Below are 24,995 nucleotides of genomic sequence, written 5' to 3'. Positions count from 1 at the left end.
AATGTTTGGGCTTGATGACATCAGAGATTTTTCCAGTCTTAATGGTTCTGTGATTGTCACACTTTCTTGTTGCATGTCATCAGCCTCYGTGTCCCTGGGTGGTCTCAGCTGTGCTGCTCAGGCAGGGCTCTGCAGGGGCTCAGAGGCCACACAGCCTTGTGGTGAGTGTGGTTAGGTGGGGCGGCATCTGTCTGCCCTCCTGGGGTAAGTTTATCTTTACAGGGGTCTGCAAATATAAATTGAACCCCCCAAAATGTTAAGATGCACTGGGCTGCAAGCTAGGAAGATGTTTGACTAGTCTCAATGTATGTAAGAATAGAAAGTAAAACAGCCCCCAACTAATTTGTAAGGACATGTACGGCTGGCTTCATTMAGATCCTTGGGGCAGACTGCCTACCTACTCTCAGCACAGAGAGACAAAGAAGTGTTTTCATGAGCTCTCTCTCTTTTTTTCACACAAAACACATTTATTGCAAAGCAGTARCCTATCACTCCTTTGGATGGGAAGCTATGTGAAGGCTGTCCCACTGCAGTACCCACATGCTTTGGATTGTCAAGACACAGTGTGGGGTTTAGGTAATTCACCCAAAAGCCCCAAGGCRCCTCYCTGTGTATTCCTGCTGGTTGCCTTRCAYGCAARTACTCAGTGCCACTGGTGGACAGGGGGCAGAGGCTGTGGTGCATTCTGAGCACTCACCTTCATGTAGAGCCCACTGTGATTCTGTGTGCAAATGTCACCGCTGCTCTGGTGGGATGGGAGGGCTGGGGAGAGTCATGTTGGACATTTTCCCATGTCAAATTAAACATTTGCTCTGCACAGCTGCCACCAAGCCATGACAGCACAACTCATGCTGTAGGAGTCAGCCTACTTGGACTGTTGTACATCTTTGTAACTGAGATTTTTGCCCACTGATTTAATCTGGGTATAGCRCAAGTTTGCTTGTGAGGTGAGGCGCTATTACCTTGTGGCAGCACCTGAARGCTCTGAGCTGCCAGCAGTTAAGGTTTTGCATGAATCATCATTTTGGAGATGCAGGAAGTTAATTGTTATTGTTATCTCAGAATGCAGTCAATGGGATGGTTGGGTGCCAGTGAGAGGTRCAATTCTGCTTTACCCTTTGCTGTCCCCAGTGCTCATGCTGCTGGTGGTAGGGGGCTCATCAGCAGAAAAACTCAGCAGAAACTAAAATATTCATATTGGGAGRGCAGAAGGCACAGGTTTGACTATCCTATTTCTTAACTATGCTTCAGAATGCTTCAGGTTAGGTTTTTTCCTACTTTTTATTCCCAGCTGCTGGATTTTAGTCATTCTAGAGTGGTTCGGCTTTGAAGGAACTCTAAAGCTCATCTTGTTCCAACCTCTCCCATGGGCAGGGACACTCTCCACTAGACCAGGTTTCTCCAAGCCCTATCCAGAGTTTGATTAACATTATGACTGATCTTGCTAGTGGGGATAAAGAGTGTTAAATAAGGATTTTGTGATAGTGCTTCAGCGGGTAGTATTTTCATACAGAATGTCCATGGAAAATCTTTCAGGCTGTAACCCTCKATTTTATTCCATGTTTCTATAAATTCTGCTTGCTGTTGGAAGATGGGAGAGATAGAAGGAACATACAGAGTTCTGCAGACGCCGGGCTCTCGTTTGGGTGCTCAGAAAACCTCAGGAGTGAGTACCTTGGAGCCAGGACAGAAYCTCTTGACTGCCATGGCATCATCGCCTGCCAAAGCGCACGAGCGTGACCTCCCCATCAAAATAAAGATGTTGGACAACACAGTGGAAGTACTTGACATCGAGGTAAGAGAGGTTTRAAACTGATTTCAAGTACACAGAGCCTCTGATAATGCAAAGCTCACAAGGATGTGCCTCTGTAGAGAGCTGGGACGTTTTGAGGTGATATCTGAGTAAAGATTCCTGTTGGGATTTTACCTACTTACAAGTAGTGATATCAGTTGTATGGCTTGTTTTTTAGAATCTTTTAAGTATAACAGATGTTTTGTGTTTTTAACAGACTTTAAATACAAGCACATACTGTAAGGAGAGTCTTTATTTGTTGTTTGCCTTGGGAGAACACCAAATGTCTCCTGCCAAATTGTTCTTGCTTCCTGAGCCACATGCAGCTTTGTCAATTTGGCAGCTGGGAGAGTGGAAGAGCTTTGCCTTAGTTACTGATTTATATTAATTATTTTAATGCTTTGTATCCTCTCCAAGTAAACCTGCTCCTATTTGAAAGTGTTTGCTTGCTACCACAATTTAGGAAAGATGCACCAAAGCGGTGTCAGGTCAGAGTTTCTGAAAAATTTTATTTAAAAGTATGCTTGGGCAAATCTGCCATAGGACATAGAAGCCATGCACAAATTAGGGAGATTCTGCTTTTAAACAATTTCTTTTTCTTCCAATTCTTGTTACATTTTCTGCATTAACCTCAGAGTTCAATTCTAGTTTGCCTGAGGTCTGTTGTTAGAAAGCAACTGTGTTCTAGTGAAGMTACTCAGATATCAGATGTTCTACATTAGTATCAAATTGTAATCAGTAATTTACAGTTAGCACTTGGAGCCTAAATTTGTTACATAGACTCAAAAAGTTTTCTTCAGGCAGAGTGATAAAAATGTCTGTGGAACTCTGAGGAAAGAGTGGATTTTGGGGATATCTTCTACAGATTCTATCCAGGTGTTTGAGTTTTAGACATGAAATTTGTTGTTTTTTGTTTTTTTTTTTTGTTTTTGTTTGTTTGGGTTTTTTTTGTTTGTTTTCTTATTTGTTGTTTTGTTTTGTTTTGTTTAAGTGTGAGTCTGTGCCTGTATCCTTCCACTTGAGCACACAATGTCTACTACTGCAAACCCACCCATCCCTCACAGACCGCATAGAACACAAATGCCTCTTTTTTCCCTTTTAATTATATTTTTAGAAAATCTWCTGACTTTGGTTCTTTTGAAGGATAATTTTATTTATTTTTCCAAGTTTRTGTAGATGGTGCTTTTGTGTTTTGATTCAAAAAAGGAAAAAAAACCCAAGCAACACCCTCAACTCTGTAATTTTGAAGGCCAGTGCAAGTCCAGGTTGGATGAGGCTTCCAGCTAGTTGTACTGTATGCGTTTCCCATAATTAGGAGCTAACTTAGTTTTTTTGTTACCTGGAAAGCTCCCTCTGATTATGGTACCCACAGAAACACCCAAATTTGGGTGCTAGCATGCTGAGGCCAAATTAAWATTGTTCTTTTCTTCCTTATGGGGTCAGCTGGAACTGAAAAACCTGAAAAACTTACAACCTCATGCCTGATGCTGTGAGYGGTGAGGAGAAGGGGTCAGCCTTGGGTCAGCTTTAGAGCACTGAGCACAAAAAGGTCCAGAGTCAGCAGCTGTGGCATTACAGTCCAGCTAACACTGCCTCCATTGCCTTTCAGTTTTGGCTAAATAAGGTAGCAAATGATAGCAAACAGGCATGAGGTATTAAACTGTGACCCTCTGCCTGATTTCTTTGGTGAGCKGRTGGGATAACAGGAGCTGCTGACTGYTGTTTGTAAAGGAAAAYGGGAATTTTTCACTTGGGATTGGGGRCAGGAAYTAGGAAAAGGCATTGACACTGCTGRATAGGTGKTGTGTGCTAGCACAGTTACTCTTCAAAAAGCAGAGAARCTGGTGGCCAAGCAGCTGTCCTAGAGGAGTGGAGGTTCAGACTGCCATGCCACTTGCCCACTTTTCTTTGCTTTTGCAGTTTTTTTCACTGCAGATATCAGATGTTCTACATTAGTATCAAATTGTAATCAGTRATTTACAGTTAGCAYTTAGAGCCTGAATTTGTTACATAGACTCAAAAAGTCTATGTAAAAACATAGACTTTAGACTTTTCACATAGRTGTGAAAACAAGGTGTGATGTCATGGGGTTTGTATTTGGTTCAGGTCAGCAAGAGTTTGTCAGTGYCGTGGAACACAGGCCTTTCTCATGAGGTTTTGGCACTGCCTGCTCAGGAACATGGTAGCTGATGTCAAAAGATGGTTTTGGGTTTGGTTTTTTTTTTTTTTTTTTCCCTATTCAAATTATTTTCTCTTCTGTCTGTGAGAGCTATGGCCAATGACCTTTTATTGGGGAAAGTGGTATGTCAATGGAAGGACTGATTGGGTGTAGGATCAGCTCCTGRAGGGACCCTTCCCCATGCAGTGTGATGGGGAACCTGATGCAGGAGCCCTGTTTATTGCTTCACTKCCTAAAATGAGCCACAGTAGAATTTTTAGCCATATGGGATAAATRGAGTAGCTACAATAACAACAGAATCCATGCAGCTTTGCCTTGTCATCCCCTCCTTTCTCCAAGATGAGTTTAAAACAGCTGCTTCTCTCCTGGCAGGAGTTGGTGGGGGCCCTTGTTGGTAGCCCTTCCCCATTACTTGACTTTTTAACTTGCCAAAGAGCAAAAAAAGAGTGATGTAATGGAAGGAGAAAGAGCAACATGGGAAAGAACAGTGTTTTCTTTGTGTTATTGGTCTGTCTGGAACACTGTGCTAAAAGTTCCATACAGCTCCATTCTACCACCTTTTGTCTGAAGCCCACTGTCTCTGTCCATTCTCTTCATCTCTGCTATAAGGTTTGATTTCTAGCTAGGAATTTTATAAATCACTAAGAGGGAATTGTTCTTTGAAGTGTGTTGGGCAGAGCCCTTCTCCAGGGAATCTGATTTGAATGTTAGGGCATAGAGAAATACTCAATGTTTTCCGAAGTTTGAAAAAAGTGAAATTGGGCTATTTATGGTTTCTCCTTTCCCTTCCAAAATAGGAGAGATAATTAAATGTATCTATTCAAGCAAGGCTGCAATATTAATTATTTTCATGAGTTTTGTTTCCCCTTTTTACAGTCACCTTGTTTAGTCAGCTGAAATCTTGCATGTGCCATGTCATGGGGTACCTGGCCTCTTCTCTCCAAACTAAGTCTGTTCAAAGAGTGGTTTTGCAGACTCCGAGATGAATGATTGGAAAATTCAATTTTGTTCAGACTGTGGACACACTTCAAAGTAATTAGGGTTTTACAACAGAAGTTCTGCCAGCTTTCCAGATTTTCTGAAGAGATTAAACTTGGAGGCTTTTGATCAGCACAAAAATGTGGCAGACTGAAATATAAGGATCTAGGCTGGGTTGAATTCACCAACATGACATTTAATGAAATTGCTGGCATAATATGATTTTTAATATTTGGTCTACGTGTTGTTCCTTATGTAGGAAATATGTGTCATTTAGGAAATTCTTTTACATGAATTATGCTCTATGCTATGAGGAAGTGCCCCAGAAAAATAAGCATTATTATGCTTCAGGTTTGGGGAGAACTTGGTGCTTCTTCAATGGCATGTACTTGCTCTTCTTCTGCTTGGATGTCTAATGAAATTTGGGAGCGAAAAATACTTTAAGATTTTATTATAGGATCTGCTTGCCTGCTCCACTCTAAGGGAAAATTTAAACTGGATTTTTTTTTCTTTTGTGCTAATCTTTGTTGGGTTGTTTTGAGAAGAGATGTCTGGTTTTTTTATGTTTTTTAATATAATGAGGTAATGATTTTCTGCATCCCCGCAGTGTGTCTGAGGTGTCCCTCTCCCTCTGACCCTGGTGTACTCCTAGCAGGGAGATGCTCCACTCCACTTTTAGAACAAGCTAGTGAGATGAGTTTACACTTTTAGTTCCCCCTTTATTTTCTTATTAAATATTGTCCTTTCACTGCTCATGTCTACTTTGGTGTTTACTCATGTACTCTGCAAAATTACTGCATTACTACAAAACTGAGGTGGCTTATTCGATACTAAGCTGAAATTGGGTACTTGATGGCTACTCTGATAGTGATACTGTCTTTGCTGGGTACTTCCTTGGCTTATTTAAATTTATAAATTGTGTTGTTTAAAGTGCAAAGCTACTCTCCATTCTTGTGTTTAGAATGGAGTAGAATAACTCTGGTTATTCTGGTTTCTGTGCAGTTTGCAGTCACCTGTGATTGCAAAATTGCCATGAAAGTGGTTTCCCCTGGATACCCTGAAATCAGGAGCTGGCCTGGGACTGCAGGAGGTTTTTGGGATGGCAGAGGAAGCAATCTGACTGCAATATGCTTCCGATGATTTGGAGAAAGTGTTTCCTGTCCATGCACACAGCAAAGTGCTGCTCTCAGTAGCAGCATTCTGGTAGCATTAGTGCCCCCAAGAACTTCTGCAGGGATGATTAAGAAATGATGCAACTTTGAGCTGCTGTTATTGAGCAATTTTAAGCAAGAAATATTGCATGTTAAAAACTGGGATCATGTTGTGGGCACTGAGAAGCCCTCACTGTGTGCTGTGAGGAGTCCTGGGTACATCATCAGTGGGACTGGCAGCCCAGGCTCTGGTTGCCCTCCTGCCTCTGCCTGGCTCTCCCTGCGCCTGCTTAGACCTTCCTTTCATCAGGGCTTTTCCCCTCTGTGCTGTGAAAGTATTAAGAGCTTAAATATGTGAGGAGTGGAGGGACAGTCTGCTGCTGAATCCTATTAAGTGCTGTGCCGGAGGAATTGAGGTGCTCTTGGTCAGCTCAGTGTTTTTCTTCCCTAGCCAGGAAGAAATAGTCAAAATTCCAGAAAGAATCATAGCCAGATGTTTGTCATTGCTTCGGTTTGAGTCTCCTAAATATGGCAAATAAGCTGCCTTAGGACTTATTTTTATCTGACCTCAGAAGAGAAAGTTAGTAATTCACTCTTTTAAATTTGCAATTATTATAGGGTTTAAAAAGAAGGTAACTAAAGCTTTGCATTTTGTGTACCRTTTGAATCCACTGTATATTTTTTAGGCCTGTTATTTTGTGTTTGGAAGATTGGCTTTTTTGATGCTATGTAGGAATGTGGTATTGGGTGGGGAAAGGTGAAACCACAGCCATTTTATTGACAGACATTTAGTGTGTGTGTTTTGTACRTTTGAGTGTTTTTTRGTTTTGTTTTGTTTGGKTTTTTTTTTAGAAAATATGTGAACTCAAATTGTATAATAAGCCAAATTTATTGTTTTACAATTCTCTTGACATTAGTTGTCATATTATATATAAAGAAAATTGAATAATACTGCAGTAAAGGAAAAATCCTGCACAAAAAGTTGATTATGTGCAAAACACAGAAACCCTTTAGGAAAATAGTGACCATGTGTTATCATAGTCYTTGAAATATGAATGTATTGGATTGAATTCATAACAGTTTGTATGGCTGGGCAGGTGTTCATCTTTGTTTGCATAATCTGGTGATGTAGGATAGTGAAAATCAGCTGAAAGCAGTCTTATACCGTTCAACTGAAGTGGCTGTAGGAAATGTTGTATTCCAAAAAAACCCAGAAACCAGGAAGTCCACTGGAAACCTTTTAAACSTTTTTTGGGTGTGGACAACTTTCAGGGTTGGGCCCACAGATGTGAAATTCTGTAGAATATATGGAGCCTGAAWGGGAAAAAARCCCAAAACCAAGCCAAGAATCAACCCACGGGCAGCTAAAGATAGCTACAGGAGTTCAGTGTGCTGAGGCAGATCGGAGAAATTTTAGGTTTGTGCCTGCTGAAAWAAGGGCTTTGGAGTTGAGCAAGGATTGGTGTCGTGGCACTCACAGAGCTCAGAGCAGCACAGACCTGGGGAAGTGTATTTAGCTAAAAAGGGTTGCAAAAGCACACCTGTGTGTCAGCCCTTCCTCCTTGCAAGCAAATTCATGTCTGCAAAGGGCAGTGTTGCTCACTTGGGTAAGAGAGAGGGATSGTACACATTGAATGTTTAAAAAGCATTTAAGGATTTAAAATTAATATTTAAAAAAAGAATTAAATTATAATTTTAAAATTATATGGTGGCCATGCTTAGTGTGAGAAATTTACTGTTCAAGGCTGGCGCGTTGGATATGGGAAGGGAGTAAGCCCCTCTCTCTGACAGAACAGTCATTCATTGATAAAAACAAGAAGTAGAAAAGGGAAAAAAAAATCCAAAAAAAGCTTTGTAGAGATTCTGTTAGAGCTGTCTGACATGTCTTCAACTGAAATCATGATGGAGAGGTCGCTGTGCCCTCAGCCCATTTCTCAGCCTGAAGCCAGCGGTGTAGGAAAGACTCCTGCTGGCGAGGGGAAGTTAAAAAAGCTTGGCCTTATCTAATCTGGCCTGTAGGTATTTATTAACCATCACCATCTTATCAAACCCCTGCTCAAAGTACAGTGGGCAGTGGTGTTAGGACAGCTGGTGCAATTTCAGTTTCGCACACAACAAAAGGGAGTTTTGGCCTTTCTGTAAAAATACCTGATCTSTATTCATCTTTTTGTGTAAAGAGTCTGTCATAACTGTCTTCTTGATTCTTGAATGTGGGATGGATGATGGTTTTGAGGCAAAAGCATAATTAATGGAGAAAAAATTGCAATTTTAGTGAGGCTTTTTTTTATGAACAGAAGAAAACAAGCTATTTTCTGTGTTTACAATGACTTTAAAAGATAGAATTTTATTTATATGCATATACACACATATGAGATGAAGCTGTGCAAGGTTCCAGAAGCACCTACAGTCTAAATGTGTATTGGGGTGGCCAGGCCCATCTAAAGGCATGGGTGTAGGAAGTTTCAGGGGTTCATGCAAGTGTGTAGGGGATTGTAACAAAGTTCAAGGGGGAAAAATTGAGATCAGTCTCCTGATTTTTAGTTCCTTCTCTTTATGAGCTCATATGAACACAGTGGGTGCTTAGAGTTCCTACTATGAACCTGAACTYCTCTCTGTGATACTGTCATTGCTGTCAGCTGGATGTTTAATTATTAACAAGCAGAAACTCTGGTGCCAAATCATCCAGCTGGACCTGTKATACTCTGTCCAAGGATATGGCCCACAGTGTAGATTTGTGTGACTTCCTCCTTCCCCAAGCAGTCTAGAGCAGTGCATGAAGCAGAATATTGGGGATTCCTGTCTGTTTACCTCTCCAGGTAATGAAAACAGCTGAGAATTTCTGCTTGATGCCCGGTGTGTGGCTCTTCCACGCTGCTGTTTGCACACTTGGGCACCACGTGGTGACTGAGTGTGCTCAGCCATGCTGGACTTGTTTTTTCTCTGAGCTCAGTGTGTTTTATTYCAAATAGTCCCGGTATTTCAGCACAGCACCATTTTTAAAACTCAGGACCAGTTTTTGTCTCTATGTGCTATCTACCTACGTATACATTTCCCAGTCTCATTCACATAATTCCCTCCCTCTTGGGATCTTTTCCCATGTCAACCAATTGTTGTTTTCCTACTTTCAGGCATCCAGCAAGTCTAGCCACTCTGGAAAAGCGTGTTTGTTGGGTAGAGCTGGTTCATTTGGCAGTGATGTGCTTTAACACTGCTTTATATGGTCCTTTAAATGTTCGTAATTTTAAARCTAGCCTTAATTAAATGAGCCAGAGGCTTCCATTTTTAGAATAATTTGTCTGGCTGTGGATTCTGCTTAAAAAAACTCTGCAAAACCCACATCAAAACCAACCACTGAAATCTTAGGACAAAAAAAAWYMWKRSSAAGGGAGTATTATAATTTCTTTTTYCTAAACAAAAAATTAARCCCAATATGGAGTGTRATAATGGAAGAGTTGAGGATTGGCATCCTCACTCAGTGGCAGGTGGGACTGGAGATCGTCAGGACCTTGCACAACAAGACAATCACATCTCCAGCTGGGCATCCCGTGCTCTGTAAGCTGTTAAATGCTCTGTTAAATGCAGACTATTCTTGGTATGCTCTCAGTAAAGTAACCTGTAGTTGGGACCTGTCAGTATAGAAGAGTGAATCAAATTAATTTATTTACAATACCATTTTTTTCACAAAGAGTTTAAGGAAAAATTGAAATAATTGAAACTTGAAGTTATTGCAAAATCTTCAGATGATCAAAATAAAATAGTATTTAAGCAATTTGGCTGAGCACATGAAAACAGTGTTTGACAGATTTGTTACCTGGTCCCTGTTTTTGTGGGGAAATAGGGAGTGTTTTCATTGGAATTACCAGTTTCAATCAAAATTGAGGAAACTACTAAAGTACTGAAAAGGAAGGCAGTTGTTTCTTGCTTTTCCAGTTTGCAGATTAAATACGAGATATGGAGCAGTAAGATTGTCTTGCTTTAGCCATGAAAGCACAAAGTTAATGACTGGTATCCCTTGCCATTTTATCTTATTTCCTTCTTTCTAATAAAGATTCTAATGTCCACCCTCTATCCAGAAATGCAGTTTTTGTTTATATGTGGCATTAGTGATGATTATTAACAGGGAGTTTTGTGAGTGTTTTTTTTGTCTCACGCTTCATTTGGACAGAGATCTAACAGATTACAGAAGGRCTGGAGATAAACAAAACTATAAACTCACCAAAGTGTTTTCATATTTCTGATTAAGAAAGGAAATAACAAGTCTATGTTTAGCTGCAAATTATCTTTTTTTTTTTAAATTTAAAAAAAAAACTGAAAAATCACTTTTTTTATTAGGAAGATCTCTAAAGTGCCCCAAAGAAGAAACACCAATAAAAATCCATGACTGGTGAAGGGACCTTTATTTAAATGAGTTCAGTTTGCTTTGGCCATTCCCAGGGTGCTCCATGTTGACTTTGTCTTGGGCAGTTGTCAGTAAGGATGTCAAATCTAAACTTCTGCCTTTCATGCACATCCACTATTTCCTGGAGGATTTGGTGACACAAAAATCCAAGGTGTTTGCTGCTGCTAGGATCCAGTGGCACCCCTGGCTCTGGCTGCACAGGAGTTTCCATTCTATACCTCAGCTTTACAACTCTGTTTTTTCCAAATTGTTCACTTTTGGACTGTTTTTCCCTTCCAGCTCGTCTGCTGCCAAAAGTGGATTTCTTTTTTGGAAAGTTGGAGTAAGGGCAGCTTGCCAGTTTTRGAAGATGAAAATACTACTCCTTATGAAAATACTGGGGCTTTTGGTTTTTAAATTAGAATATGGGGAAGCAGAAAGTTTAGATGTTCTGGAAGACAAGTTTGGGAGTTAGAGAGGAAGAATCAGTTTTGCTAATATTGAGCTATGGTCTACTGGAAATCCTAGGCTATGTGTTTGTTTTTCCCTCTTTCTAAAGTCCAAAGTTATGGCAGAGGGGGGAATCTGCCATGGGATATTTGAGAAAATAGCAAGTAACACTTGGCTTAATTCTCCCCCTYTGCTCTGATGACACCCCATGTGCAGAGCTGTCTCCAGCTCTGGGATCCCCAATATCAGAAGGATTTGGAGCTGCTGGAGCGAGTCTGGAGGAGGTCATGGAGATGCTCCAAGGGCTGGAGCCCCTCTGCTCTGGAGCCAGGCTGGGAGAGCTGGGGGTGCTCACCTGGAGAGGAGAAGGCTCCAGGGAGAGCTCAGAGCCCCTTTTGGGGCCTAAAGGAGCTCCAAGAGAGCTGGAGAGKGACTGGGGACAAGGGATGGAGGGACAGGACACGGGGAATGGCTGCCCATGGCCAGAGGACAGGGATGGATGGGATACTGGGAAGGAATTCTTCCCTGTGAAGCTGATGAGGCCCTGGCACCATAGAGTGCCCAGAGAAGCTGTGGCTGCCCCTGAAAGCATTCAAGGCCAGGTTGGACATTGGGGCTTGAAGCACCCTGGGACAGTGGAATGTGTCCCTGCTCATGGCAGGGGATGGAATGAGATGACTTTTAATGTCCCTTCCCGCCTAAACCATCCTCTGATTATATGATTCTATAAAACAAAAATAACTGTTGTTACGATTTTTTATTATTATTTATATTTTACTCCTCTGTCCTCAGCATTCCTAACATTAAACATGTTTATTTTTCTGATAAAATAAAAAATACAGCTACCTCCTTCAGGGAAGAAGCAGCAGCTGGAAATGCCTGTTCCTGTTTGATGCTCTTAGCACAGGGTGGGGTCAGAACTTGTAGCTTCTCTTGCYTCACAGGGCTCTCCATACCATTACTGCCTGTCAGGGTGTCCTGCTGCCACTTGCACATCTCTGAGGAAAGTTTTCAAGCTTGATCTCCCTATACAAATCAATTTGAAATAAATCTATTCTACTGAACAGCCTTCTAATGATGACTTGTTAARATTATCTAAGCTACAGTTAGTGCTGGGGCACTGAGGAAAGCTGTTGTTAGCTGCCTATTTAGTTTTTTTTACCCTGTTTTTTCTTCTTTCGTTTTATGTGAAATAATCCAGTAAYATCAGTAGTCATTGTCTTGGCAGAAAATAAAGAGTAATTGAGAAGTTTGGAATGGAAAGTATGCCCTGTTGTGAATTTGTATTGAAAGCAGGACCTTTATGAAATGCATTCATGCAGCTGCTTGCCCTGATGTCAGAATTACAGTAATTAAGGAATYACTTAAAATATTTTGCTTTGTGATGCTTTTATGCAAATTAAACAATGACATGGAGCTGCCCACTCACTATGTCACTTTCGTTTTTGCCCACTTCAAAATGCTCAGCTCTTTGAAAAGGATGGTTATAAATGTAAAAAACAACTTGAGGAGCTAAATAGTTCTAAGAGGAGTTTTCTCAAAGAATTTGAGGTGTAATAATAAAAGATTGTGTTCTGTCTCAAGCTTTTGAACTTCATTTTTTATTTTAAAATAAAAGTAATACTTTTCTTTCAAAATATGGCTTTTCTCGTTTGAAGGATGCAAAATGATACTGAGCTTAAACTGGGTTTTTTCTTAACTTGTCATTGTAAATGACACCCAAAATTAYAGTTGGTAGCCCCAGCAGAATCATTCTACACTTTTAACATTTGGATGACACCTTTAAAATTTAATCAGTTGCCAAGTGCTTCCAGCTCCAACCATCTTAATTTTTCATCTCCAGTTTCTCTTGAAGAAGCATGGRTTTGACAGTGGAAGGAGAAGTGCCAGGGATATGTGCCATAGGGGTTGTTTTTTTGGGAGAAATGAAGGCAGTGAGACTGTTTGCAGGCACGGAACTTGRTGGAGCCACAGAGATGTGACTCAGTTTAAATGAAAGAAGCCTCTGTATTAAAATCTGAAATTGGTAATTTTAATACCTTTATATAACTAGCCATGCACACWTTTTGGTGTAAAAGTTGCCTGATTKTTAGCAGGTGTCTTTCATGAGTTAATCCAGGTGTATCAGTTCTAACAGAAGGGAGTTGGAGCCWGAAGTGCTTTTTGTGTCACAAATCAGAAATGAGATCTGGGTCACAGGACACCTYCTGTTCAGAAGCTTCTAAAGGTTTGTAGATCTGTCCCTGAAAAGGCCAGTGGCAATGCCCCATCTTCTGCATGTGAGATTTGTCAGGGCATTGCTGCAGCCCCATAAACACTGATGGCTGAAAAGTGATCCCTTCTTGATCTTGGGGCCTGGGAGAAGGAGGTGTGCAGTAACAGATGTGTGTGTATGTTCCTTAGAAAAAAAGGGTCCTAATATATTTGAGGATTTTTTTCTGCTGTTATGATTTGAGGATTTAYTTGCAATTCCATAGCAAGAAATGCATTTCAACTGGAATTAAAAAACTTTCAAAATGCRTTTCTCCAGGCATATGTGTCCCCTGTGGCAGAGTCTAAAACCTGCCTGGGAAATGTGCCTGGAGACAGCAGAGAAAGAATGTCATTTACTGGAGATGTGACTTTGTACCTGTATCATTCCTTATTTCATTCCTTATTTCACCACTTAAAACCAAAACCCATACCCATAGACTCTTCTGCAAGCTCAGATTTTGGCTAAAACAATTCAACTTTTGGGTTTTTTATGCACTTCAGTAATGTGCAACTAGTTCCCCTATATTCACAGTATTTTTTACCTTTTAAACCTCAARTAGTACATTCTTCCTCTCAGATATTGTAATTTGCATTATATTAATTTATTCTGATTCTAACACTAATATGGCTTTAAAATGAAGAAGGGTAGATTTAGATTAAACGTTAGGAAGAAAATCTTCCCTTTGAGGGTGGGAAGGCCCTGGCAGAGAGTGCCCAGAGGAACTGTGGCTGTTCCATCCCTGGCAGTGTCCAAGGCCAGGTTGGACAGGACTTGGAGCACCCTGGGACAGTGGAAKGTGTCCCTGCCATGGCAAGGGGTGGAATGGGATGAGCTTTAAGATCCCTTCCCACCAAACCATCCTCTGGTTCTATGATAATTTATTACAATGCCTAATCCTTTYACAGGAGGTATTGTTCTGAGTTTATAGAATCCCATTACGGAGCTTTGTGCCTACTTTGATGGGAAAGTCATGGAGTCTTCCATCACTCCAACTTTCCCAAATGAACAAAACCTTGGTGGCATCAGCGCTGCCAGTGTGTTCTGCTGGATAACCCAGCCCAAAGCATGCCACACCCTGTCACCAGAGTTGTAGGACTCCTTCCATGGTCCAAGGTGTAGCTTGGTGGCCGTGCAACCTCCCACTGCACCCTGCTGGGTTTTGGGTGTTGCTGGAATAGGATGTGACAGCCCTTTGGATTCTTTCCTGARTGATCCAGATGGACTGATGTGTGGGGTCATAAATGCTGTTTTCTCCTGGTGCCTGCTCCAGTCACACAGTGAGAGATGCTGGGAGCAGTGCAGCTTGTTTGGGTACTCTGTGCAAGTTTCCTGTTTTCTCCTGTGCTCCCATAGCTGCTTTCTGCCGATGTTTGTGGTTTTGCCCCTAACTTGTCTTGTCAGGAAGGGTTAGGGAGTGGGTTCTTTGAGGCAGGGGTTCATTGAAAGGATTGCCCAGAAGCGTGGTGTGAGAGGAGGTTTGGTTGGGTTCCCGCAGACATTTCCCCCCGGTTGTGAAGGCTGCGTGTGGCCCTGGGGCTCCTGGAGCGGAGAGGAGCCAGGGGTCTCTGCAGAGCAGGGATTTGGCAGCTCCTGCTCCATGTGCTGCAGCTGAGGCAGACCACAGCACCCAGCTACACAAACAAACGTGTGGGTTTATTGTAGGATCTGCAAATAGCCCGCAGCTGGTCTCCTCAGGGCTCCTGCTGACCCTGCTGTGAGCAGGAGATGGGATGGAGCTGACTCCAGTGGCCCCTTCCAACTTCAGTTCCTCTGGCTCTGTGAAGGATTTTTATGTGGAGTCATGCCTATTTATTAGCCATTTATGTGTTACAAGAATAATGTGAAAAATCTTTGTGATGTTTTTCTCTAGTTTATAAAGATGCTGTTTGTTTTTGTATTTGMTGTAAACTTATTCTTGTTTATTCTTACTAATCTCACTGTAACTTTTTTTTTTATTACTTCCTTAGTCAAAATGTTACGGCCAGACATTATTGACAGAAGTTTACAAGCATCTGAATTTGATTGAATCAGACTACTTTGGAATTGAGTTCCAGAATATCCAGTCATATTGGGTGAGTACAGTTCCCTGACAAATCTGGTATAATAAAAGGTTGGGTGAATGCGGTTCCTTGAGTGACAAAATTTCTCAGTCTGCTGGAGTCTCCTGTAGGATTATCTCCTGGATTCTTGTAAATCTATTTCATTCACCAGAATGACCAGAATGATTTCTATTTCAATCACCAGAAAGGAGGAATCAGATTCTGCTTCTTGTTAAATTTCAGAAACCAGAAAGCAGTTAAATAGCTGCTGATACTCTCACTTGCAGGGACAGAAGTAAAATCCTCCTTTCCTCTGAAAGGGGAAACGTGRACTCAAAATGTACTCGATGGAGCACTTATAAAATCACATTACAGTGTRTAATTTTGGTTGTGTTCGTATTTATCCTTAGCTAATTCAGTCTTCAATTAATTTTCCTGAAGAGCCATTTTGAACCTCTTTCTACAGCCTCAGCAGGCACACAGGCCTGCATGCTTTTTAAATCATTGATCTAGATCGATGCTGACACCTTTAAGCCTCCTAGTCACTTTATCCTGTACCTTACAAAGAGGACAATGTGGTTTCTAAATTWGAAAATTCTCCCCAAACTTTCTTTTCATTTTGGTTTGCTTATTTAAAATTTTTTTAGGGTTTTTTTTCAGTTTTAGGACTCACATGCAGAAAATATGACTGAGCACATAGGGAATGCTAATGGCACTGATCCATGCTGCTCTCCAGCCGAGGAAATACTGTGAAGTTTGTTTAGTTTCCATTTCTTGTGCAACTGTTTCTGCAGCTAATAYGGTTCTTAAAATCCTCAACTGTCTCTCAAACAAAGCAGTAACTAGTAAGGACYAAACATAATTGTCTTGTAACAATTTTCTGTTTGGAAGAGTGGGGAAAATAAAAGGTTGAGCTTCCAGAGTATTTTSCATTATTTTTATGGATGCTTCTTTTACTAGAACAATAGTCTTTCTTTTAAAATGTGCTTTTTAAAAGAGGAAAAAAATGGTGGGAAGTCAATATTGAGTAAAAAACCTTAAGAGTAGGTAGGTAAGAGTGCCGGAAAAAGCATGGGAGGAGGGGAAAAAAGTTGGATCTTTGCATGTTCTGCAGACTTTCTGGAATTCTGCAGCCTGGCTCCTGTCAGACTGTGGGTTTTGGCATGACTCCTGCCCTCTTGGCAGTGGGGCTCTGCTTTTGCTGACCTGGCTCTTCTTCTGTCCAGATGAGCTTTAAGCACAGATCAGTGGTTTTCCTATTGATGCATGAGAAATGTCAATTCAAATAGATAAGTACACTTTTTGTAAAGCAAAGGAATTACTGCATTGAGGAAGAAATACTACTCATAAATTACTGCTTAATTTCAATTTACTTTTGATGTTTTCACATTATAGTCAATAATAATGTCAGTTTGTATTTTTTTTTTCTCTTCAATTTCAGATTTGGCTGGAACCTATGAAACCTGTTATTAAACAAGTACGGAGTAAGTAGTTTTAAAAAAAGGAAGTTTTCCTTCATTTACATCTTCTTTATGTGGGTTGCTTTCACAGTAATTCAATCAATTACTACTTGATTTACTGGTTATGCTTCCCTGCAAATTACACATGGTAGGGGTGATAGTGGTTCCTGCTGGGACATGCCAGCCTGACATTTTAATAGGCAGTGTGTGGTGGGTGGAATGGAAACTTACTGCAGGTAGGGTTCTTTCTCTGATGAATATCTGGGTAGGCTGGGTCAGCTGGTGTTACGTGTAAGTGAAATACAACACTTGCTGTGTTAGCTTTTGGAAGCTGTGTCATACCGTGGGAAGAAAAAGGAACATTTTGGCTGATTCCCATGTCAGCTCTTTCCATGTGCTCAGAGCAGCTTTGCTGGCAGGGCAGAGGTGGGGATCTCCCACCCAGATGGGGGCTGCAGTGTCAGAACCTCAAAATGTGGTTGTGCTGCCTGGCCAGGAGGATATTGCAGCAGCACTGCTGTCTTGTCTTTACACCACCTAAAAAGTGTTAATGTGACAGGCATCCCAAAGGCCAAAAATAGCTGAAGAATGCAAGATGTTGGTTGGGTCTTCAGATGTTGAAGGATTAGATCCAGATTTTGTTTTTTTTCCCTGTAGAACAGAGTAAAGCTGTTTGTTTTCTGGTTCTGATCATAGAGGCTTTGTGGAAGAGCAAGATCAGGAGGGTGTGGTGAATTTGTGCTCCTTTCCAAATCTTGATTGAAAAATGTTGAAAATGAGTACTGGGAAGTAGTTTTTGGTTATACTCTTCTGTCTAAAACAGATTGCTAGAAAATAGGAAATCATCAATTCTGGCTGATTTTTTAGATTTACTTGGCAATTTTTTTTGAGTAGCAATTCTAGCTATTTTTTAAACTTTAAGTTCATGATTTTGACTTTTGTYAACATTGTTTTTTAAGCAGAAGAGCCAAATAATCTATAAAACAAGGCTCCCTTAGGAGACTACAGCCTATTTTCACTCTTAYTTTTCGTGCCAAAAAGATGTTGGGAGTGCCATCTTTTTATATGCTCCTGGTTAGAAGGAATTATGTCCTAGTCCAAAGTTATGGTGAGCCATAGGTCTGCGGTGCTGCTTGGTTGCTCCTTCTGTATCCTCTCCTATGCTACATAAATTGTGGAAACCTTGACTTTAGACTGCAGACTGTTCCCTGATGATACAAATATTGTTCTAAAATGGTCTAAACTGATGGGGATGTACTAAGATTTATGGCTGCTTTGCAGTCTACCACCCACTTTGTGTTGCCAGTGAAACAGATTTATTAATTTTTTTTTTTAAATATTGGTCTCTAAGAGATACCAGTCAGTTGTCTGGCTGATGTTCACATTCTGAAATTAATCTTAAATTGACTGAAATGTCCTATTTTCTGTATATTGGAGGTTTTGTTTGGTTGGGGTTTTTGTTTTCAGAATATAATTATTTTGAAGTTAATCTTTTAACTTCTAGTCCAGCAGCAGGGGAACATAGATGTTATGGGCTTTGAGGTGATCTTGCTCAARCTTGTTGGTTGATGTTGCTGATGATTGCTGTGTACCTGCAGATAAGCACTTCTGAGTCTTTGACATCCCCTCTAAAAACAAAAATTTTTGATTTACTCCCAATTAGTTTCAGTTAATGGCCCATTGTGACATACATTGAACTTTGGCTTGTAAGGTTTGGGGCTTTACAATTAATTTCAAATGAACACAATCAGTTTTACTACTGAACCACTCCTGATGGGAAGGAGTTTGACGTTCCACATTTCAGTTTCCTAACAGGCACACAGTATCAGGTTGACATTTGGGTACCTTCTCTGTGTTCACCATTCCTGCCTGGGTAGTTTTTCCTCACATCCCTTTTGTTTCTTGCTTTTGCTCAGATTTGGCTTCTTAAAATAAACTCTGCATCTTGGAAGACTGSTCAAGTGTTTCTTTTCCTAGTTTGAGTGGAATTTTTTCATAGAGGAAAGGCAGGATTGGCTAAACAAAAATAGGAGGGTTGTGCTACAGAGGCAAATACGCAGTATTATGTTTTTAAATTTTTATATTTATTGTCTTTGATGTGATGCTTGAAACATTTCCAAAATTGCTCCCCCTTTAATACTTCCACTTGATTGACATCAGTAATGTGCAGGATGGTTGTTAACCTTGTAAAGGTCTTCCATAGGCTCAGAGRATTTTCAGAAATTTGATGTAAAGTTTCTCTCTTTTAACTGGAATCATTAAAACTATTTATTTTCCTCACTTGGTGTGTCTCTAGAGCTGTAGAATCCTTAGTCTGTGCCAGATGTGCTCTTTCTGTGTCATTATAGGATGTTATTTCCAGCCACCTTTCATTTCTAGATACTACACTGTGATTAGGATGTGGATTTTAGGGKTTTTTTTGGTTCACCAAAGCTTTGGTAATTGTGGGATTGGAGGCTGGGAGCTGCTCWTGTCACAGCTGTGACAGTCTGTGAGTTCTCCCAGCTCCTTGTCAAAAAGCAAAGTTTGTTATTCTCTCGTTAGCAAACAAGAGGGTGAGTGAAGGAATGTTTGGTGTATGGGAATYAGATATTCCAGACAGAAGAAATCAGTGTGCTTTGGGGCTGATGGAGTTAAACAGGACTTTGTCAAGCTTTAAGGGATCTTGGTGCTTAAAATAAATTAAAGCAGGCTGGCTTGTGCTCCAACTAATTTGATTTATTTTAAATTTGGCTAAGTTTACTTTGAAACAGCAATGGCACAGGGAGTCCTGGGGGCTGTGTCTGGCTCTGGTCCAGAGGGTGCCKCTGGATATCAGGTGGATGCTCAGCAGGCTCCTGTAAGCACAGCCTGGCCAGTGCTCTGCCTGCCTCTGGAATGCTTGGCCTCATTTGCTTTAAGGCAAGAAAAACAATGGGAAAACAGTGGTGCCCTGTCCTGGTGTGGTGAGGGACAGTTGTAACATGTAGTAATTCCATCAGAAATCCAGGTGAAATGGMTTGTGGCTCTGCAGGCTCAGTGGTGGTGCTGGAGCTGTTAATTCAGARCATTATGGACTGTTCCCAATAGTGACCAAGGGTTCTCTTTCATTGTGAAAATTAAATTAGCTTCTGTCTGTTGTTGAGATGGATAAGAACTGTTGAAAATGGGAGAAAATGGGGATTACCAGGTGCRCTGGGAGCAGGCTGCAAACACCCTTTTATCTCTATGGGGAGCCATCAGTCCTGATGGTGGTGGTGGGAGCCTGTGGGATCCATCTCCCTTCTGCTCCTTTTCCCTGGGTCACCTCTGATGGCCTTTGATGCACCCAAGTAGCTGCTTTGGGGTATTACAGATTTCATATTGCATGAAACTCCTTTTGAGGATTCAGCCTGCAGACTCACCTTGTCTGGGGTATCCAAGTCTCTCTGAAACCAGCAGCTGCTGCATCTGCTGTGGCATGGACACTCTACACCAGAGCCCACTGTGGTTGGCAGTGAATTGAAATCTGGCTTGACTTCCTTTGTGTTCTTTCTCTGCCTGCTGGCAAACAGAACATGAATGTGTTTATGAAGAAAACTGGGTTTTTTTTTTTTTTTGTGACATGACCAATGTTTCTTCTAGGACCAAAGACTACAATGCTTCGTCTGGCTGTAAAGTTTTTCCCTCCAGATCCGGGTCAGCTGCAAGAGGAATATACTAGGTAAAGTATTTTTAGTACTATTGGTAAAGTATTATTTAGTACTGTTTAATACTATTATTTAGTATTATTTATATTTAGTACTATTGGTAAAGTATTATTTAGTACTATTGGACTTGCATTGCCTACTGAACTAAAGAGTAGGAAAGCAGCACAGCTGCTTCCAAGCAAAACTGAGATGGGAGGTGAGTGAAAGAGCACTTAAAGTGAATGTTACAGTCTCAGCAGACACATGTTGGTAGAAGAACTTTATCAGAAAAAATACTTGTGCTGATAAACTGCACTGGGCAAGTCACAGGTTATTTGGTTTGATTTGACCCTCCTTGGTTAGCCGTGCTGTTGTGTTACTGTTTGGAGAACAGAAGAATCAGGAGGCTTTCCCAACCCCCAGCTCAGTTGTTCTGTCATCCTTTCATGTGATCTGTGTGACTGCAGCCCTTGTCCCTCTCTCTCAGGTACCTGTTTGCTTTGCAAATCAAGCGGGACCTGGCGGAGGAGCGGCTGACCTGCAGCGACAACACGGCTGCTCTGCTGGTGTCCCACCTGCTGCAGTGTGAGTATCCCTGCTGGGCTGACCCTGACACTGCTAACCCACAGTAAATCACACACAGAAGCTGTTGGCAGCTAAGGGCAGTCTCTGTCTCACGGTATTTCCTTCTCCACACACTGTAAATAGGTTGATTTTCRAGCCTGGGATGGTCAGCAGGGCTGKCTGGGAGGAACAGCTGGTGCTGATGTATGAGGTGACTTTGGCTTCGTGGGGGTAGTACAGAGCCAACCCCTCACTGTCCCTTTCCCTGGCTCTCCAAGCTGTTTTTCCAGCACTCCACATCTTCCACACAGCTGTTTCCACCTGTCTCTGTGCTCCCTCAGCTTCCTGCTCACTTTCCCTGTGCCTGGGAGGGCATGSCTGTGTAGGAACAGGGCTGAAATACAACCAGAACCATGCTGCAACAGGTTCTGCAGTGGGGCTTTCAGCAGCTTTCCTTCTCGCTGGGAGTGAAAATGGAAACGGGAAGCAATTGATTTGGACTGCATCTGCTGCTCACTCAGTCTGTGCATGCTTAAAGACCTAAAATGTGGCCTTAGAGATGTGGAGGTTGGAAACCTTGAGTGAGTTCAGACATCAAAGTGCTGGAGCAGCAGCTGAAGTGTTCACAGGTCTGCAAGCTGGCCTGCAGACAGGGCAAAAACTGATCAATGGTGCTTCTTCACACTAAATAGTTATTGGTCATCTAATTCTGCATTGCAATATAATAACCCAGTTATAATAGCGTGTTGTAAATAGTACTTTGGTGATTTTATTGGAAGAGCACATGTATTTTGTGTGTGTGCCATCAGTGAGTGACACCATTACAACCTGCTCGTGATTTTCCAGCACTGTGGATCTGGTGAGCCAATCTCACTGTCAGGCCTTGCTTAGGTTGATTCTGCTCTTCTGGAAAATGGGCTGTGAGTAAGAATAGGTTTATTTGCAACAGAAATAATTTTACAAAAGTGCCATTCAGGACTTTTTATTCATTCTTTTGTGTGCTGCCCTGATTTTAAAAAGGATTCACTGTGTTCTTTTTAAGAACAAGCCCACTTCTTTCTCTGACAGTGTCTGATGGCAAATGCAATAGTAAGCCCTCAGACACAGGGCAAGCATATGGCAACTCTTCCTTAGCTGCATCCATCCCATAATCACTGCACACACAGCATCACAGACTGACCCTGCATCTATGCTTGGTTGCCCTTGTATTTGTCTTATTTAGGAATTTGCTTATATTTTTTGCATCCTTCCAAGGAAATGAACTTCGCAGCTTAGTTTTTGGGAGGTTTTTAGGATAACTTTTGTCTTAAAACCTTTTGTATTTGAATTTAATATTGTAACTTCATATTTTATGATCAGAAAAAGTAAATGACTTCAAAAAATTTGTTTGATCAACTTGTAATTTTTACGTACATTTGCTGTATGTTCTACCTGCCTTGTGCTTTTSTATCCCAAGCCAAAGGCTTCTGATCATTTCCATTGTATCAGATGGAAACTGTTTTGCACTTTGCAATAATGCTTTTTTATTCTATAAATCTCTTCCTAAATTCACAGCATTGCATCTGAATGACATGGATATGTGAAGGGGAGACCAAAATTCCAGGTGTAATTTGCCATCTTCCCAAATAGCCTTGTCTATTACTATTTTACGTACGTTTAGTAAAATATAAATTGAAATATGCTGTTTGTTGTATCTGTAAGAAAGAAATGTTCAGACYACCTCATGGGTCTTCTACAAGTCTCACATGTTGCACCCTGAAGTCTAAATTTTCCAAACAATGTTCAGATACTGCTGTAATGCCCAGGAAGACAGCTTGGGATAAATGCGAGAGTTTGGTAAAATGAAGCTTGGTACAAAGCATCATACACAAATTTGAAGCTCTTAAAGGCTCTTGGGGTCTCTGTAATTCCTTACCAGGTATTTTTTGTCATTGTCTCTTTTCCATCATTTCTTCTTATTCTAACATTGGTTTTTTTTCCATCATAGCTGAAATAGGGGATTTTGATGAATCGGAGGATCGAGAACACCTTAAAACAAACCAGTATTTGCCAAATCARGAAAAACTTGAAGGAAAGATCCTGGAGTTCCACAGGAAGCACGTGTAAGTGAGGATTAATGTGAACCACTCTGGGCAGCAGCTGTGTGATGGGATGATGTAAAAAGAGTGTAAATTAAAACCATTTACCTTGAGCAAGAAAAGCTGGGTGGAAGAATAGTTACATAGTTAGGATGGAGTTGTTGGGCAGGAGTTTTTCTCAAGTGATTTTTGCAGTGTACCCTTAACAATGTGTTGAAGGAAGCTATCATGGAGAAATGAGTTTAGGCAAAATAATTCCTCAGAATTTCTATTCTRTAAAGTTTAAGCTCAGCTTTGCCAGCCTATACAGAAGTCTTGCTTTTGTCTAAATAATTAGAAATCAATTGCATTGTACTCTTTCTCTACATATTAAGCATAAGGGAGATGGAGAAGGATGAAGAGAGTGTGGAAAAAAATAACTTTCATCAGAATTCATACAATACCTTACCTTACAGCTGGGTATTTTTGAAATAAGGAAAGATTATTGGTGACAAAAGGACTCTGCCAAAAATATAAAATTAGTTCCAACATGGAGTCAGGAACTGCAGGAACTTCTTCTTTTTTGTAATTTTTGAGAACTTGCATATTAGGATATAGGAATTTGAAGTTTTTTTATAAAGAAGAAACACACATTTTATTGTGCATGGTTGTGTGTTTTAATCCAAACTTAGATTTTCCTTTTGCACTCTGTGGGTCARCTTGTGGATTGTTGGTGACTGATTTTCTTTTAAGATAGAACAAAGGTTTTTCAGGACACCATCTGTGCTTAAAGACACATCCTGTAGTATTGGGAAATCAGTTCCTGAGAATTTCAGTAATTAAGTATTTGCTGTTTATCATCAGTCATTTTAACTTGTGCTGAAGCTATTGCTAATGATGAAACTTCAGCTTTGTCAATTCTTCATTAAATCAGGTTTTTATTACTTTTTTCTGCTTTTGAACTTTTGAGGTACATGTGGAAATGATGAAGAAACACAATGAATGTTTTWAAGTAATTTAAAGTAATTTGGAAGTAAATTAAATTGTATGCTAGGATTCTTCACCTTGGAAAAAGGTAGCCAGAGGAGGGAAACCACTWATTTTGTTATTTTTCTCTTGTCTAAAGAAAAGGGCTGAAAGAATGAATAATTTCAAAGCAAATTAAAAGGGGGAACATCCTTTACACAGAGCTCATAGTGACATTGTGATGCTACTGCAAGATGCTGTGGAACCTGGAGCTGCAAAAGGGTCATGCAAGTTTTTGATGACACCATGCAGTGTAGGCTGATGGCTCTCAAATTTGAGATGAAATGTGGGATTTTTAGATGTAATTACCCCCAGAGCATGGACAGAACAGCACTGGGTTAATCACATGTCTGGATTCTGTTGGGTTGCTTCTGCTTGTGGGGAATTTTCTGCTTGTGGGGAATTTTCCTGGTTTACTTCTCTTGGTGGAAGGGTTGTGAGTGTCTTCTGAGTCAGGGACTGGTAGTTTTGTTAAATAGGTTTGAGGTTTTTTTTTTTCCAAACAAGTTGCTTCTAATCATTCATTACAGTAAGGAAAGTTTGTATTTTTGCCTGTCRGGAAGGAGTCAGAGGAAGGCGAATAGGAAAAAATTCCTTCCTTCATGAATGTACTTTTCAAAATTAGTTTAATGAGAATTGCATTTAATACAGTCATATTATTAAAATGATCGTACATCTTATTTTAAAGCAGTGGTTTAGAAGTGTGCATGGAAGCCACATKAACAGCTGAGGCATGTAATTAGAAAAATTCACTTTGTTAGTGATACCTGGGTACCTTGAAGGCAAGTTTCAAATTCCCCTGTGCCTTTGGAAAAATTTTTGTTAGAGAGATGTCATTTTGCAAGTACTGCAATCTTAAAATTAGCTGTGGCTTCTATGGTTTAACCTCAGCTCAGCCCCAGGCAGCTGCTGGTTCCCCCTTGTTGAGCTGGGGAAGGGTAAAATGGGGAAAATCATGGGTTGAGATGCAGACAGTTTAAATAGGTGCAGTAAAGCCATGCATGCAAAGCAAAACCAGGA

The 24,995-nt window shown here is 40.8% G+C and overlaps 1 protein-coding gene across 2 annotated transcripts in view; it reads left to right on the top strand.

Annotated features, from left to right (window-relative positions):
- The window catches only part of FARP2 (FERM, ARH/RhoGEF and pleckstrin domain protein 2), a 68,620-nt gene that overhangs the window by 3,087 nt on the left and 40,538 nt on the right, over positions 1-24,995 (top strand). For both annotated transcript variants that reach the window (XM_057383604.1, XM_057383605.1), the window contains exons 2-7: positions 1,592-1,795; positions 15,150-15,254; positions 16,663-16,705; positions 20,285-20,363; positions 20,816-20,913; positions 22,880-22,994. In XM_057383604.1, coding sequence (XP_057239587.1) covers positions 1,592-1,795; positions 15,150-15,254; positions 16,663-16,705; positions 20,285-20,363; positions 20,816-20,913; positions 22,880-22,994 — 644 coding nt within the window. The remainder of the gene's footprint in view (positions 1-1,591; positions 1,796-15,149; positions 15,255-16,662; positions 16,706-20,284; positions 20,364-20,815; positions 20,914-22,879; positions 22,995-24,995) is intronic.

The sequence above is a fragment of the Malurus melanocephalus genome, unplaced genomic scaffold, assembly GCF_030028575.1.
Source record: "Malurus melanocephalus ecotype Western Australia unplaced genomic scaffold, MMel_1.1 scaffold_644, whole genome shotgun sequence".
In the NCBI taxonomy this organism is placed as follows: domain Eukaryota; kingdom Metazoa; phylum Chordata; class Aves; order Passeriformes; family Maluridae; genus Malurus; species Malurus melanocephalus.
Note: the sequence above shows the minus strand (reverse complement) of the source record. Positions and strands in the feature narration are given on the sequence as shown.